Source organism: Symsagittifera roscoffensis, chromosome 3 (assembly GCF_963678635.1).
Source record: "Symsagittifera roscoffensis chromosome 3, txSymRosc1.1, whole genome shotgun sequence".
NCBI classification, from domain to species: domain Eukaryota; kingdom Metazoa; phylum Xenacoelomorpha; order Acoela; family Convolutidae; genus Symsagittifera; species Symsagittifera roscoffensis.
In genome coordinates this window covers 5,313,598-5,328,895 of record NC_087064.1, presented here as the reverse complement: position 1 = coordinate 5,328,895, position 15,298 = coordinate 5,313,598, and the positions used below count along the sequence as shown (strand labels likewise).

Below are 15,298 nucleotides of genomic sequence, written 5' to 3'. Positions count from 1 at the left end.
TTTGGGTTCTCTTGCTCAACATTTGTTGTATATCGGTCTATGTTTTGACATTACTGCACTAACTACATGGTTCTTTTTGCAGCCAATAACTTGAAAATGAAATATGAAAATTTTATTTGAAAAAATCGGCTCTTTAACGTGAAAATGATTTTTCTTAACTTTGACCAAATTCTTAACCAGTTTTTAACCAAATTTTAACTCTTCAGGAATAACATACTACCAACCCCCTTCCTACTCGCAACCCAACGGCTACCATGGAGTCACCCAATATCAGCCCATGATGCCAGACCCCCAGAAGATGTCCCCCCAAGGCTTCTCCAGTCACAAACTCAACCCCCCTCCTAGTCTCATGCAACACCAACAACAACACCCGTACCCTCTATCTTCCGGTAGCAATTTCCCCCAACTGGGTCGAAGCGCGTTCATGACTGCCCAGGCAGGGGGGAACTCGCCCCTGCCTGCGACTATTAGTGCAGGTGCAGCAAATTACCCTAAAGGTTAGCCAGTTTCACACAGCAATTTAAACTTGATGACATTGTAATTAATAAACAAAAGTGATATCAGAAACTCAGATTGAGTTTTGTCTTTAAAATCATTTAATTGTATTTTTTTGTTTTGCATTTGTCAAAAATAAGTATAATCTGAACTTCACCCTACAATATTATTTGAAGAATGTTTTAGTTAGATACGTTATAATTTTCGAGCGCATTACACTTTTTCGTGTATCGAAATCTAAGATATCTTGCCTTGCAGAATTTTTTTCCAAACACTATATAAAACTATGAATATTGCAGCAAAATAGTAAATAGTTCATTCGAATAATAAGAGAGTAAAAACTATTATATAAACTTTTCAGTAATCGCACCAAATTATGATTTTTAGGTTTTATTTTTTTTCAGTCCCCGCTTTTTTACCCCAGTAATTTACCGCACGTCATGTCGTATGCTTTGTGTTTACAATAAATAAGATTTTACAGGGTTCCACGAAGTGCCTACGATCCAGTCGCCGACCGCTTTGAACCTGCAGATGATGCACCAGAGGACCTCCCAGGAGAACCCCCCTCAGATGGGGGTTCCAGCCGCTCTCTACAGTCCCAACAGCAATGTGTCAGGTATGCCACTTCAGATAGATGTCATTGAACAGATGATGTGACGTCACAACTATTTGTTGCAAACTTAAATCAAGGACTTAATACACAGCTGAACATCCTAGTTGGAGCTGGCATAATTTTCACCCTACTGCAAAATTCGTCCCACAAAATGAATTGGCAGAATTCGTTCTATTGCAAGTTTTGCATCATTTTGCAAAAATTCTCTTTCAGTGTGTTTTGAAGATAATACGTGTTTTCATAAAAAGTTTGAGTCTCGGAACTAGCAACACCTATCAGACCGATTGCGTGCTTTTCACCTTCCAATTGTGAATTCATCATGTAAAACAAATCGGCATATTTTAACGCAGAGGCGAAGCAGAGCTTCGCAAATTTGCGATACAATTTAATTCATTGCATTACAAAATAGTGAATAGAAAGAACCAATTCATCTGTTTTTGAAAAATCAAGCTGAAAAAACTACTTGGAAAAAATCGAGAGAGCTTCATCTACAAACATTTCATTTCTTTGATTTAGATGCTGTTCATAAACAGCCTTAACAAAACTTGAGAATCAATGACCAGCGCCAACTTGGACGAAAATCTTGGATCGCCCAAAGTTTTCCAAGCTGTCAACGAGCACAATTTGAAATTTTTATAAATTCAAGGCGGTTACTTTCTTCATCATGTAAGTTAGGGCGACACCAGTTATATAAACGGAAATTCACAATTTTTTTTCGATAAAACTTTTCACCTCAAGTTTCATCGGGAGTTTTTGAGAACAGAAAAAATTTCCAAAAAGTCAAAATGTCAAAATTTGAACTTTTTATGACCAAAAATTCTATTATTTTAATGACCAAACACTGCCGAAATAAGAGCGTAGCAGCTTATGCAGGGGAGATCCACGTATCACTTTTTAAAATTGAATCCTTACTTTGAGTTTTGTCATGGTAGTTCCCGAGAAATTGGAAATAATCTAACAAAAATTGGTCGAAAAATTTCCCTCCACTGAATATTTCGAAGATTGTAGAACGCCCTGTGAGGTAAAAAAGAGACAAGCGAAAAATCTAAGCACGCAAGAATGTAGCCAGTCTCTCTACTGTTAAAAATTTTTTGAAAATCGGTTAATTTGGAGAAAAATTAAGTTTTTGCAAAAAATGCAGAACTTGTCATAAACGTCTCAAAAAATAAATATAAACCTAATCTCAGAAATTGTAACATAAGTTTTTTTTATCAAACAGGAATTAGGCTAAAATAAGCCAGATACAAAACTATAATGTCGTGGAGCAACAGTTGACCAGATTTTGAAATGCGAAAATGCCATCAAATAAAGAAGAACTTCATCTGCGACTTAGTTTGAAAAAAATGTGGATACCTTAAAATAAAACTACGCTTCGCTTGAGTAAAAATCAAAGATTTTACGACCCATCTCCGCTGAAACAGACAGAAGAGAAGAAGCGTCAAAAATGAGCTTTTGAAACAACCAATCATAAGTTAACTAAGCAAATATAACATAATTCGAACTCCGGCGAACCGAAAAAAATCCAAAAAAAAAACAAATCAGAGTTAGTGAATTTACAAACTAAAAAAATTCACTGATATTTAAAGCTGTTTAAATCAAAAATCAAAAAATGCAAGCTTTGGAAAGAAATTTCTTGAAAAACCTACTAGAGAAAACCAATTGCTTTTGGGGAAAAAAAAATCAGCCGGCAGAAATTAGGATGTAACCGACAAATCCGCAAAAAAACATAATTTTTATTAAATAAATTTATTTGAAAAAAATAAGTTCTACCTCAAATGAACTATTATAAACAAATCTGGTAATTAAAAGGACCAATGTGGTAGGACGAACTTTGTTTGCATAGCTCTCAACACCCCCCCCCCCCTTCCGTCCTATCCTATCTTCTCTCATAGTGCTTTCGATCATGGATGATTAGTCTAAATTTATTTAAAATATGCCATCTAAAATGACCTTGGCCAAAAGAACACCGCATAATGAGGAATCATCACAAGACGGATACGCGAAATTGATTATAGCCGAATGCCGTTTTCATAGCTGTGCGTTGAATTCAGCAATTGTGGTTTAAAACTCATTTTTTAAAGACGATGCTTTATTTTCACAACAAATGCTTTTACTGTAATAATCACCACATGATTTTAGGTATAGTGTATTGAAATCTAAAGAGTATCAATAATATTCATGAGTACTTTATATTCTGAAAGAATATGGCCCTCGGGTTATCGCTACAGGAAACCTTCGAGATGTCTTGGAAGGAAGTCCTGAAAAACAATACTGCTCGTTGAAACACTGTTTTAAATGCTTTGCTTTCCAATTAATTTGAGTCAATTGTAGACACCAGCGGAGGTACTGGTCCAAGTACCAGAGAATCGCCAGTTGCAAACTTTGTCAGCTCTCCTATGGCTGACGTCTTGCGCCTCATGGCCCAAAATCGAAGAAGTCCCACTAATACCGTGCATCACAAAATATCCCACCCGATGGCCTTGGGATTACCTCTGCCTGCTATGGTCCCGACTAATAACCAGCTATCCCCTGTAGGTCAAAGTAGGGGTCAAATAACCCCTTCATTTGCTCATCTCAGGGGTCAGACCTCACCCAGCGAGGGTCAATTTAGAGCTCAAATCTCTCCAGCTGAAACTCGTTTCGGAGGTCAAATATCACCAATTGATGTTCATTTTTGCGGTCATCACAGGTCACCTTCCGAAGTTAGATTTAGAGGTCAAACTTCCCCGATGGAAGGATGTTTAAGCGGTCAGACTTCTCCGGCAAATGAGCGATTTTTGGGTCAAATGTCACCCAAAGTAGCCCGTGTTTCTCGTCATGCGAGCATGAACAAAAGCGGTCCCGGAGATTATTCAACAGGGGGTTCGGGTGAGTTCGTACAAGGTTGAGGTCACACGAAGCAAATGATTGAATCACAGCAGTTAACGGAGCACTCGCAAATTAAAAAACGACTACTAGAATTCTTTTGTCTCAGAAGATGTAATTAGTTTGACTAAAAAAAGATTTCTCTGGGTAATGGGGTTCCTATTTCATGTTACCTTTCCTAAAAGCAGCAATAACAGACGGTTGTGGATCAAAAGTCATCGCACTTCAAATAATTCAATCCAATCCTTGGTTGCAAATTCACGAATACATCATTTCTACACTTGTTTCCGTTCCTCTATTTATTTTGATAAATCAAATTTATTTTTCCCTTGTTTGAATCTCATCGATATGTTATGAAATATGGCGTTGGACGCTTTTCAGTTCCAAAGAAAGCGCAATCATATTTAATCTTGGCTATAATGTTCATACCAGCGAATCCACTATAGTCTTAGACTTGCATCTTTGAACTCCAAATCATCTTTCAGGTACGAGTAGCGGTGGCTTCAGCAATCAAGGCAATAGATCTTCGATAGGAGGGATTATAACACAGTTTGTTCGTCCTTCGGCTAGCACTGTGGTTGCAAGGAGTAAGCCCCCCTCTTACCCTCAGCCTATACCCCTCCACACTTCGACCAGTGCTTCTACAACTGGTGTTGCTGCAAGAGGAAGCGACGATGTAAGTTATTTTGGTTGAACTGAAGATTAGTGACATGAAAAATTGAAAATTACGAGGCCAAACTGTGCACTGGATTGGCGCACAATTTGGTGTGTGTAGGTCTCTGGAATGCAGAGACAAGTCTTTAAACTTGATAAAATTTTGTTGGAACGATCAAAGAAAACGAAAAAACAAAGAGAGCGGAATCCGCTCGCAATTCACAAAATGCATAGTTTATTTGCTCTTAACAAACTGACATTTAGTTGACCAATTCGGTTTCCCACAAAGAAAATGGACCGGTTTGATTTTTTATACACAGAAACGAAGCGGCAAAACCAATAAGCCGAAAATTATTTCAACAAAACTCGAAAAAACAAAACCAGAAAAAACAAAACCCTTCTCATTAATTTATAGTGTTGAATTGGTTTTGAAACATTTTTTTTATAAATTGGCAGCTAAGCCTGGAGAAATGGAAGGACGTCCGTTGAGATGAAAAAAAGCTTCGTCATAAATTTTTTAGCGTTAAGACAATTTGAAAAACTCGACTTAAATATCTTCACAACAAATAAACATGATTTAAACTATTTTATTGCTCGTCAAACGACGCTGTTTAGGGCTAAGCCAAAATAAGATAAGAACAAAAGATTTAAAATGAATAAGCCTTTTGAGCGAAAAAAATACAAACATCTGGAATTATTAAAACTCCGAGTTTGTTTACAGCCAACAAGAACTGAAAGTCAACCATGGAAGCAAAGCAGAGCTTTGCATGACTTGCGATACAGCGCAAATTTAGCATTGCTAGGTAGCTATTAGAAAATGAGACGAAAACAGCCAATATCGGAAAGAGAGCCGAGAAACACAACCGCCAGCATTAAATAAGCTTTCACTATTATTTAACGAGCAGTCAAAAATCCGTCAAAAATTGAGTAGATGCCCATTGAGCCGAAAACAAAAACAACATGAGTATTATCAAAGAAAATTTTGAGCGATTATGTAGTAAATTGACAAAAAAACAGTAAGACTGAATTTATAGCAAAAAAAAAAATTGTAAAAAATTTCGAGCTTTGGAAATAAGGTCAACAATTTTTAAGCAGACAAACGAAAATCCGACTAGTTCAAAATTTCAATTTCATTCGTACTGAAAAAAATCCAATCCGAAGTATTACGTCTAGACGAAGTCAGGAGAAGCCTGGAAGTTATAGTTTTAAAAAAAGCAATTTGTACGAAAAAATGTTAACGTGAAAAGTCTAGCTCCCGACTAGAGATAATTGCTCTTGCACGTGTGAAGTGGGCATTTTGAAAGAAAACATGCCCAAATTGTATCTGTTGCCAAATGATGCGCTATTTATTGGCACAAATGATTCAGTGGTTTTCTTGAACAAAAGTTTACATAACCAACTTGATAATGCTTGCTAATTTCATGCGTAATTATCAGAAAAGTTCGCCGGGCCCCAATTAAGCTGACAACACTTATCTAGACACCGGTTGAGCCGATAGCTTTTTTCAACTATCAAGTTTCTCGCTTTAAAACGCCACTATCTATTTGGGCGACTAAAATAGTATTACCACAGCCAAACCCATTCATGCCAAAAAATAACCTTTTCAGCAAAAACAGAAAAAAAAATTTAGAATTGCATGGGCAGAACCACTGGTAACTAAGTTCGAATTTTTAAAAAATAGAACTTGTCACCATGAGAAAACACTTTTAAGTAAATTAGATTCTCCAATAAATTGAGCGTGTCAGGGCATAACAAATAATTTTCTGGTCCGAAATCAGTAGACAATGTTTTTAACGGGGAAAAATTTGAATTTCCGGTTGGAATATCCTTGCATATCACCAGGGTACATATCATAATTAATTTGAGCAATTCTGCGCTATCGAGTTGAACTCATTCAATTTCTCAGTCTTTTTAAATTACTTCGAAAATTGTTTTGTCAATTTTGTTTCAAGCATAGCCAGCAGACAGTTGATGAAAATTCAATAAACGCAAGAAAACAGGAAAAATAATAATCTTTTGTTTGGCAAATTTTCAATTTTCGAACTTCAAAAACCATGCGTGATTTTAAAGCTCTTTTTGTTTCAAGATGTGTAAACGAGAATTTTTGAATAAATTACACAAGTTTCAGAACACTGGATCAATAGGTAAAATGATTGTTCTTCTGGGCAATCTGAAAGTTAAATTTCACTTTCGAAACTAAAGGTCGATTACGTTTTTCGAAAGATTTACACTCTTGCTGTTCGATAGTAGAGTTTGAGTTTCTTCAAGAGAAAAATTGAACTGAACTAAAAAAAGAAATCAAAATCAAACTACTAAATCAAATCGAGCGTGAAAAATTTTTCGTCTTCCTGAAAAAAAAATCAAAATCATCACGACCTTAAGTTTTCACAATGTTCATTGAAGTCATTTTAAACAGAATTTTTAATTTTTAGCTCAAATTCTATCGCTATCAAAAAGTTTCTATATTTTTTAGTTTTTCTGCTGACTGATATCATTTGCTTCCAGTTACGTTTCATAACCAACAGACAGTTCGATAAATATGAAGTCAAGGCAACTGAAAAATATTTCCACCTTTATGCTGATGGATACCAACACACTCTTATCGTTTTCCGAAAACCTAACAATTGAAGTTAACTCCTAAAACTAAAAGTCAAGTTATAACTCTTGCCATTTGCTGTTTTAAAGAGTATCTGACAGGACCTTCTCCACAGAAAAAACTGATTTGCAAGAATTCGAGTTTTTTTATGCACGTTTTCAATGAGAGAATGTAGTGGCCCATTAAAAAGAATTTGTGCTTTAGACTTCGTCGGACCGACTGAACTCTGCTGCTACCGAAGAAGACGTGAACCAGGCTACGGAGCGGATGATGGAACTGATGAACAGGGTGAACCAAATCAGCAACAACTTGTGATCAAACACAACTAGCTGTTTCATTCAAGTGCAGAAAAAACTAAATCATCTATTCATGACATTTACCAATTGTAGTTTTCTAATTTTCGGAAAACAAAACTTATGCAAGACTGAATGCTTTTTCCTTTTAAAAAATTAATCTATGATTTTGAAACAAATGATTGATTTGAAGAGATTTGAGTTAGATCGAAATCCAAGAATTTGGGATTTATTTACATCAATATTTACACATACAGTTTACATTTTGTACATATGTTTTTTACAATAAATCTATTTTGTAGGATAGATAGATTTTAATTCGAGTTCAAAGAACATAAGTGTTGCGAGGATGGTAAGGACAGAACTTTCTAGAAGGATGGGTCCCCGAATCCGACTTGTTTCTGAAGATCGTGAAATTCTTTCAGCAAAGAGTCGTTGTTCAATCCCACCTAAAAATTTAATTTTGGCTTCTGAATAATGACAATTTTTTTTAACACAATTTACTTCAATCATGATAATTTTTAAATTCATTTCATGCTAGAACTTCGCAACTAGAAGAGCATTATATGATATTATTACAGAAGCAAATAACCAATATTTACAAATATGATTTGCTTAATTAGTTCTTTTTTTGTTTAAACAGTTTTTTTCTCTGTTGATTTAAATTATCTGGACAAACTGAACGAAAAACTACAACTTCAAATTGGAGATTGTACCCTCCTAAATTTTTATTGGGCTATCTAAGAGGCTTTCTTTGATATAGTTTTCTCAGTATTTGACTCGGTAGTTTTTGCTTTAATAGTCTTTCTTTGCATTATAAATCTATTTTTCTCGAATCATGATTTAAACTATTTTATTGCTCGTCAAACGACGCTGTTTGAGGCTAAGCCAAAATAAGATATGAACAAAAGATTTAAAATGAATAAGCCTTTTGAGCGAAAAAAATACAAACAATTGGAATTATTAAAACTCCGAGTTTGTTTACAGCCAACAAGAACTGAAAGTCAACCATGGAAGCAAAGCAGATTAGCGAAAATTGAGTAGACGCCCATTGAGCCGAAAACAAAAACAACATGAGTATTATCAAAGAAAATTTTGAGCGATTATGTAGTAAATTGACAAAAAAACAGTAAGACTGAATTTATAGCAAAAAAAATTGTAAAAAATTTCGAGCATTGGAAATAAGGTCAACAATTTTTAAGCAGACAAACGAAAATCCGACTAGTTCAAAATTTCAATTTCATTCGTACTGAAAAAAATCCAATCCGAAGTATTACGTCTAGACGAAGTCAGGAGAAGCCTGGAAGTTATAGTTTTAAAAAAAGCAATTTGTACGAAAAAATGTTAACGTGAAAAGTCTAGCTCCCGACTAGAGATAATTGCTCTTGCACGTGTGAAGTGGGCATTTTGAAAGAAAACATGCCCAAATTGTATCTGTTGCCAAATGATGCGCTATTTATTGGCACAAATGATTCAGTGGTTTTCTTGAACAAAAATTTACATAAAAAGTCTATCTTCCAACTTGATAATGCTTGCTAATTTCATGCGCAATTATCAGAAAAGTTCGCCGGGCCCCAATTAAGCTGACAACACTTATCTAGACACCGGTTGAGCCGATAACTTTTTTTCAACTATCAAGTTTCTCGCTTTAAAACGCCACTATCTATTTGGGCGACTAAAATAGTATTACCACAGCCAAACCCATTCATGCCAAAAAATAACCTTTTCAGCAAAAACAGAAAAAAAAATTTAGAATTGCATGGGCAGAACCACTGGTAACTAAGTTCGAATTTTTAAAAAATAGAACTTGTCACCATGAGAAAACACTTTTAAGTAAATTAGATTCTCCAATAAATTGAGCGTGTCAGGGCATAACAAATAATTTCCTGGTCCGAAATCAGTAGACAATGTTTTTAACGGGGAAAAATTTGAATTTCCGGTTGGAATATCCTTGCATATCACCAGGGTACATATCATAATTAATTTGAGCAATTCTGCGCTATCGAGTTGAACTCATTCAATTTCTGTCTTTTTAAATTACTTCGAAAATTGTTTTGTCAATTTTGTTTCAAGTATAGCCAGCAGACAGTTGATAAAAATTCAATAAACGCAAGAAAACAGGAAAAATAATAATCTTTTGTTTGGCAAATTTTCAATTTTCGAACTTCAAAAACCATGCGTGATTTTAAAGCTCTTCTTGTTTCAAGATGTGTAAACGAGAATTTTTGAATAAATTACACAAGTTTCAGAACACTGGATCAATAGGTAAAATGATTGTTCTTCTGGGCAATCTGAAAGTTAAATTTCACTTTCGAAACTAAAGGTCGATTACGTTTTTCGAAAGATTTACACTCTTGCTGTTCGATAGTAGAGTTTGAGTTTCTTCAAGAGAAAAATTGAACTGAACTAAAAAAAGAAATCAAAATCAAACTACTAAATCAAATCGAGCGTGAAAAATTTTTCGTCTTCCTGAAAAAAAAATCAAAATCATCACGACCTTAAGTTTTCACAATGTTCATTGAAGTCATTTTAAACAGAATTTTTGATTTTTAGCTCAAATTCTATCGCTATCAAAAAGTTTCTATATTTTTTAGTTTTTCTGCTGACTGATATCATTTGCTTCCAGTTACGTTTCATAACCAACAGACAGTTCGATAAATATGAAGTCAAGGCAACTGAAAAATATTTCCACCTTTATGCTGATGGATACCAACACACTCTTATCGTTTTCCGAAAACCTAACAATTGAAGTTAACTCCTAAAACTAAAAGTCAAGTTATAACTCTTGCCATTTGGTGTTTTAAAGAGTATCTGACAGGACCTTCTCCACAGAAAAAACTGATTTGCAAGAATTCGAGTTTTTTTATGCACGTTTTCAATGAGAGAATGTAGTGGCCCATTAAAAAGAATTTGTGCTTTAGACTTCGTCGGACCGACTGAACTCTGCTGCTACCGAAGAAGACGTGAACCAGGCTACGGAGCGGATGATGGAACTGATGAACAGGGTGAACCAAATCAGCAACAACTTGTGATCAAACACAACTAGCTGTTTCATTCAAGTGCAGAAAAAACTAAATCATCTATTCATGACATTTACCAATTGTAGTTTTCTAATTTTCGGAAAACAAAACTTATGCAAGACTGAATGCTTTTTCCTTTTAAAAAATTAATCTATGATTTTGAAACAAATGATTGATTTGAAGAGATTTGAGTTAGATCGAAATCCAAGAATTTGGGATTTATTTACATCAATATTTACACATACAGTTTACATTTTGTACATATGTTTTTTACAATAAATCTATTTTGTAGGATAGATAGATTTTAATTCGAGTTCAAAGAACATAAGTGTTGCGAGGATGGTAAGGACAGAACTTTCTAGAAGGATGGGTCCCCGAATCCGACTTGTTTCTGAAGATCGTGAAATTCTTTCAGCAAAGAGTCGTTGTTCAATCCCACCTAAAAATTTAATTTTGGCTTCTGAATAATGACAATTTTTTTTAACACAATTTACTTCAATCATGATAATTTTTAAATTCATTTCATGCTAGAACTTCGCAACTAGAAGAGCATTATATGATATTATTACAGAAGCAAATAACCAATATTTACAAATATGATTTGCTTAATTAGTTCTTTTTTTGTTTAAACAGTCTTTTTCTCTGTTGATTTAAATTATCTGGACAAACTGAACGAAAAACTACAACTTCAAATTGGAGATTGTACCCTCCTAAATTTTTATTGGGCTATCTAAGAGGCTTTCTTTGATATAGTTTTCTCAGTATTTGACTCGGTAGTTTTTGCTTTAATAGTCTTTCTTTGCATTATAAATCTATTTTTCTCGAATCATGATTTAAACTATTTTATTGCTCGTCAAACGACGCTGTTTGAGGCTAAGCCAAAATAAGATATGAACAAAAGATTTAAAATGAATAAGCCTTTTGAGCGAAAAAAATACAAACATTTGGAATTATTAAAACTCCGAGTTTGTTTACAGCCAACAAGAACTGAAAGTCAACCATGGAAGCAAAGCAGATTAGCAAAAATTGAGTAGACGCCCATTGAGCCGAAAACAAAAACAACATGAGTATTATCAAAGAAAATTTTGAGCGATTATGTAGTAAATTGACAAAAAACAGTAAGACTGAATTTATAGCAAAAAAAATTGTAAAAAATTTCGAGTTTTGGAAATAAGGTCAACAATTTTTAAGCAGACAAACGAAAATCCGACTAGTTCAAAATTTCAATTTCATTCGTACTGAAAAAAATCCAATCCGAAGTATTACGTCTAGACGAAGTCAGGAGAAGCCTGGAAGTTATAGTTTTAAAAAAAGCAATTTGTACGAAAAAATGTTAACGTGAAAAGTCTAGCTCCCGACTAGAGATAATTGCTCTTGCACGTGTGAAGTGGGCATTTTGAAAGAAAACATGCCCAAATTGTATCTGTTGCCAAATGATGCGCTATTTATTGGCACAAATGATTCAGTGGTTTTCTTGAACAAAAATTTACATAAAAAGTCTATCTTCCAACTTGATAATGCTTGCTAATTTCATGCGCAATTATCAGAAAAGTTCGCCGGGCCCCAATTAAGCTGACAACACTTATCTAGACACCGGTTGAGCCGATAACTTTTTTTCAACTATCAAGTTTCTCGCTTTAAAACGCCACTATCTGTTTGGGCGACTAAAATAGTATTACCACAGCCAAACCCATTCATGCCAAAAAATAACCTTTTCAGCAAAAACAGAAAAAAAAATTTAGAATTGCATGGGCAGAACCACTGGTAACTAAGTTCGAATTTTTAAAAAATAGAACTTGTCACCATGAGAAAACACTTTTAAGTAAATTAGATTCTCCAATAAATTGAGCGTGTCAGGGCATAACAAATAATTTCCTGGTCCGAAATCAGTAGACAATGTTTTTAACGGGGAAAAATTTGAATTTCCGGTTGGAATATCCTTGCATATCACCAGGGTACATATCATAATTAATTTGAGCAATTCTGCGCTATCGAGTTGAACTCATTCAATTTCTGTCTTTTTAAATTACTTCGAAAATTGTTTTGTCAATTTTGTTTCAAGTATAGCCAGCAGACAGTTGATAAAAATTCAATAAACGCAAGAAAACAGGAAAAATAATAATCTTTTGTTTGGCAAATTTTCAATTTTCGAACTTCAAAAACCATGCGTGATTTTAAAGCTCTTTTTGTTTCAAGATGAGTAAACGAGAATTTTTGAATAAATTACACAAGTTTCAGAACACTGGATCAATAGGTAAAATGTTTGTTCTTCTGGGCAATCTGAAAGTTAAATTTCACTTTCGAAACTAAAGGTCGATTACGTTTTTCGAAAGATTTACACTCTTGCTGTTCGATAGTAGAGTTTGCGTTTCTTCAAGAGAAAAATTGAACTGAACTAAAAAAAGAAATCAAAATCAAACTACTAAATCAAATCGAGCGTGAAAAATTTTTCGTCTTCCTGAAAAAAAAATCAAAATCATCACGACCTTAAAATTTCACAATGTTCATTGAAGTCATTTTAAACAGAATTTTTGATTTTTAGCTCAAATTCTATCGCTATCAAAAAGTTTCTATATTTTTTAGTTTTTCTGCTGACTGATATCATTTGCTTCCAGTTACGTTTCATAACCAACAGACAGTTCGATAAATATGAAGTCAAGGCAACTGAAAAATATTTCCACCTTTATGCTGATGGATACCAACACACTTTTATCGTTTTCCGAAAACCTAACAATTGAAGTTAACTCCTAAAACTAAAAGTCAAGTTATAACTCTTGTCATTTGCTGTTTTAAAGAGTATCTGACAGGACCTTCTCCACAGAAAAAACTGATCTGCAAGATTTCGAGTTTTTTTATGCACGTTTTCAATGAGAGAATGTAGTGGCGCATTATAAAGAATTTGTGCTTTAGACTTCGTCGGACCGACTGAACTCTGCTGCTACCGAAGAAGACGTGAACCAGGCTACGGAGCGGATGATGGAACTGATGAACAGGGTGAACCAAATCAGCAACAACTTGTGATCAAACACAACTAGCTGTTTCATTCAAGTGCAGTAAAAACTAAATCATCTATTCATGACATTTACCAATAGTAGTTTTCAAATTTTCGGAAAACAAAACTTATGCAAGACTGAATGCTTTTTCCTTTTAAAAAATTAATCTATGATTTTGAAACGAATGATTGATTTGAAGAGATTTGAGTTAGATCGAAATCCAAGAATTTGGGATTTATTTACATCAATATTTACACATACAGTTTACATTTTGTACATATGTTTTTTACAATAAATCTATTTTGTAGGATAGATAGATTTTAATTCGAGTTCAAAGAACATAAGTGTTGCGAGGATGGTAAGGACAGAACTTTCTAGAAGGATGGGTCCCCGAATCCGACTTGTTTCTGAAGATCGTGAATTTCTTTCAGCAAAGAGTCGTTGTTCAATCCCACCTAAAAATTCAATTTTGGCTTCTAAATGATGACATAAATTTTTAACACAATTTACTTCAATCATGATAATTTTTAAATTCATTTCATGCTAGAACTTCGCAACTAGAAGAGCATTATATTATATTATTACAGAAGCAAATAACCAATATTTACAAATATGATTTGCTTAATTAGTTCTTTTTTTGTTTAAACAGTCTTTTTCTCTGTTGATTTAAATTATCCGGACAAACTGAACGAAAAACTACAACTTCAAATTGGAGATTGTACCCTCCTAAAATTTTATTGGGCTATCTAAGATGCTTACTTTGATATAGTTTTCTCAGTATTTGACTCGGTAGTTTTTGCTTTAATAGTCTTTCTTTGCATTATAAATCTATTTTTCTCGAATCATAGACAAAATTTGTCTCAATGGAAAACCTTAAGTGCGTATTTGTACGACTGTTCCGCTTCGAAGCTCCTTCCAGTTTGCAGACAGACCAGAGTCAAATAAGCCCACACTTCTGGGTCTCTGTTATTCAAGATATTAGCCTCACATAGAGCGTCCTCAGCCTCTGGAAGAGTACCCAGTCTGTAGCAGGCCACGCCCACTCCATGCCACGCAGTGCAAGAGGGCGAGTCCCGACAGGCCAGCAGGTAAGTACACTTGGCGTCCTCAAACTGTAACAGTAATCTATGTTTATACTGAGGCAAGTTGTCTTCAATCCTTTTTAACAAATTTATAACCGCAACTTCGAGAAAACAGCACTCAATTACAACGAGCTTCCAAAGCACAAAACAAGAGTTTAGGAATTTGGACTACAACAGCCAAGTACCTTTATATGGGCTCACCAAAAATTTATTAACCTTATGGGATAAATTCTTTGAGATCAATTAAGGGTTAGAGAAATCATGTAAGTATCAGCCACCTCCTCACTAATGCAAAAATTTATTAAAACATAGCCAACTGACAATTGGAAAAGAGTAATGAACGCAAAGAAACAAAAAACAATGACTTTGTTGAAAAAATCTTTGAATTACTAGAACAATTTATGATTAGCACTTTTTTGATAACATTAACCCAACTTGAGAAAACTAAATCAACAGGTAAAGTTTTCATTCTGCTGGAAATCTAAAAATTAAATTCCACTTTCGAAACTAGAAATAGTTCACGTTTTTTCGCGCCATTTCGTATTTGGAGAGTGCTAGTTTACGTCACTTTCAGCAGATGAATTTCAATTGAACTCAAAAAGTGCATATATACCTAAGTGCATTCATAAATGAATCAATATATATGATATGAATGCACATCTGTAGTTATTAGAGACTTTTTCCTGA

The 15,298-nt window shown here is 34.3% G+C and overlaps 2 protein-coding genes across 9 annotated transcripts in view; one reads left to right on the top strand and one right to left on the bottom strand.

The window, feature by feature from the left end:
- LOC134842935 (neogenin-like) overlaps positions 1-7,923 on the top strand; it is a 66,074-nt gene extending 58,151 nt beyond the window's left edge. For 3 of the 4 annotated variants that reach the window (XM_063859466.1, XM_063859464.1, XM_063859465.1), the window contains 5 exons: positions 207-497; positions 977-1,111; positions 3,440-3,976; positions 4,459-4,649; positions 7,428-7,923. In XM_063859466.1, coding sequence (XP_063715536.1) covers positions 207-497; positions 977-1,111; positions 3,440-3,976; positions 4,459-4,649; positions 7,428-7,538 — 1,265 coding nt within the window. In that variant the 3' untranslated portion in view covers positions 7,539-7,923. The remainder of the gene's footprint in view (positions 1-206; positions 498-976; positions 1,112-3,439; positions 3,977-4,458; positions 4,650-7,427) is intronic. The other variant, XM_063859467.1, reaches the window with a different exon arrangement.
- A 5,794-nt stretch (positions 7,924-13,717) lies between these two features.
- The window catches only part of LOC134842989 (cilia- and flagella-associated protein 70-like), a 135,483-nt gene continuing 133,902 nt past the window's right edge, over positions 13,718-15,298 (bottom strand). For all 5 annotated transcript variants that reach the window (XM_063859563.1, XM_063859560.1, XM_063859564.1 and 2 more), the window contains 2 exons: positions 14,402-14,641; positions 13,718-13,984 (listed from right to left, as the gene is read on the bottom strand). In XM_063859563.1, the coding sequence (XP_063715633.1) occupies positions 13,904-13,984; positions 14,402-14,641 (321 nt within the window). In that variant the 3' untranslated portion in view covers positions 13,718-13,903. The remainder of the gene's footprint in view (positions 13,985-14,401; positions 14,642-15,298) is intronic.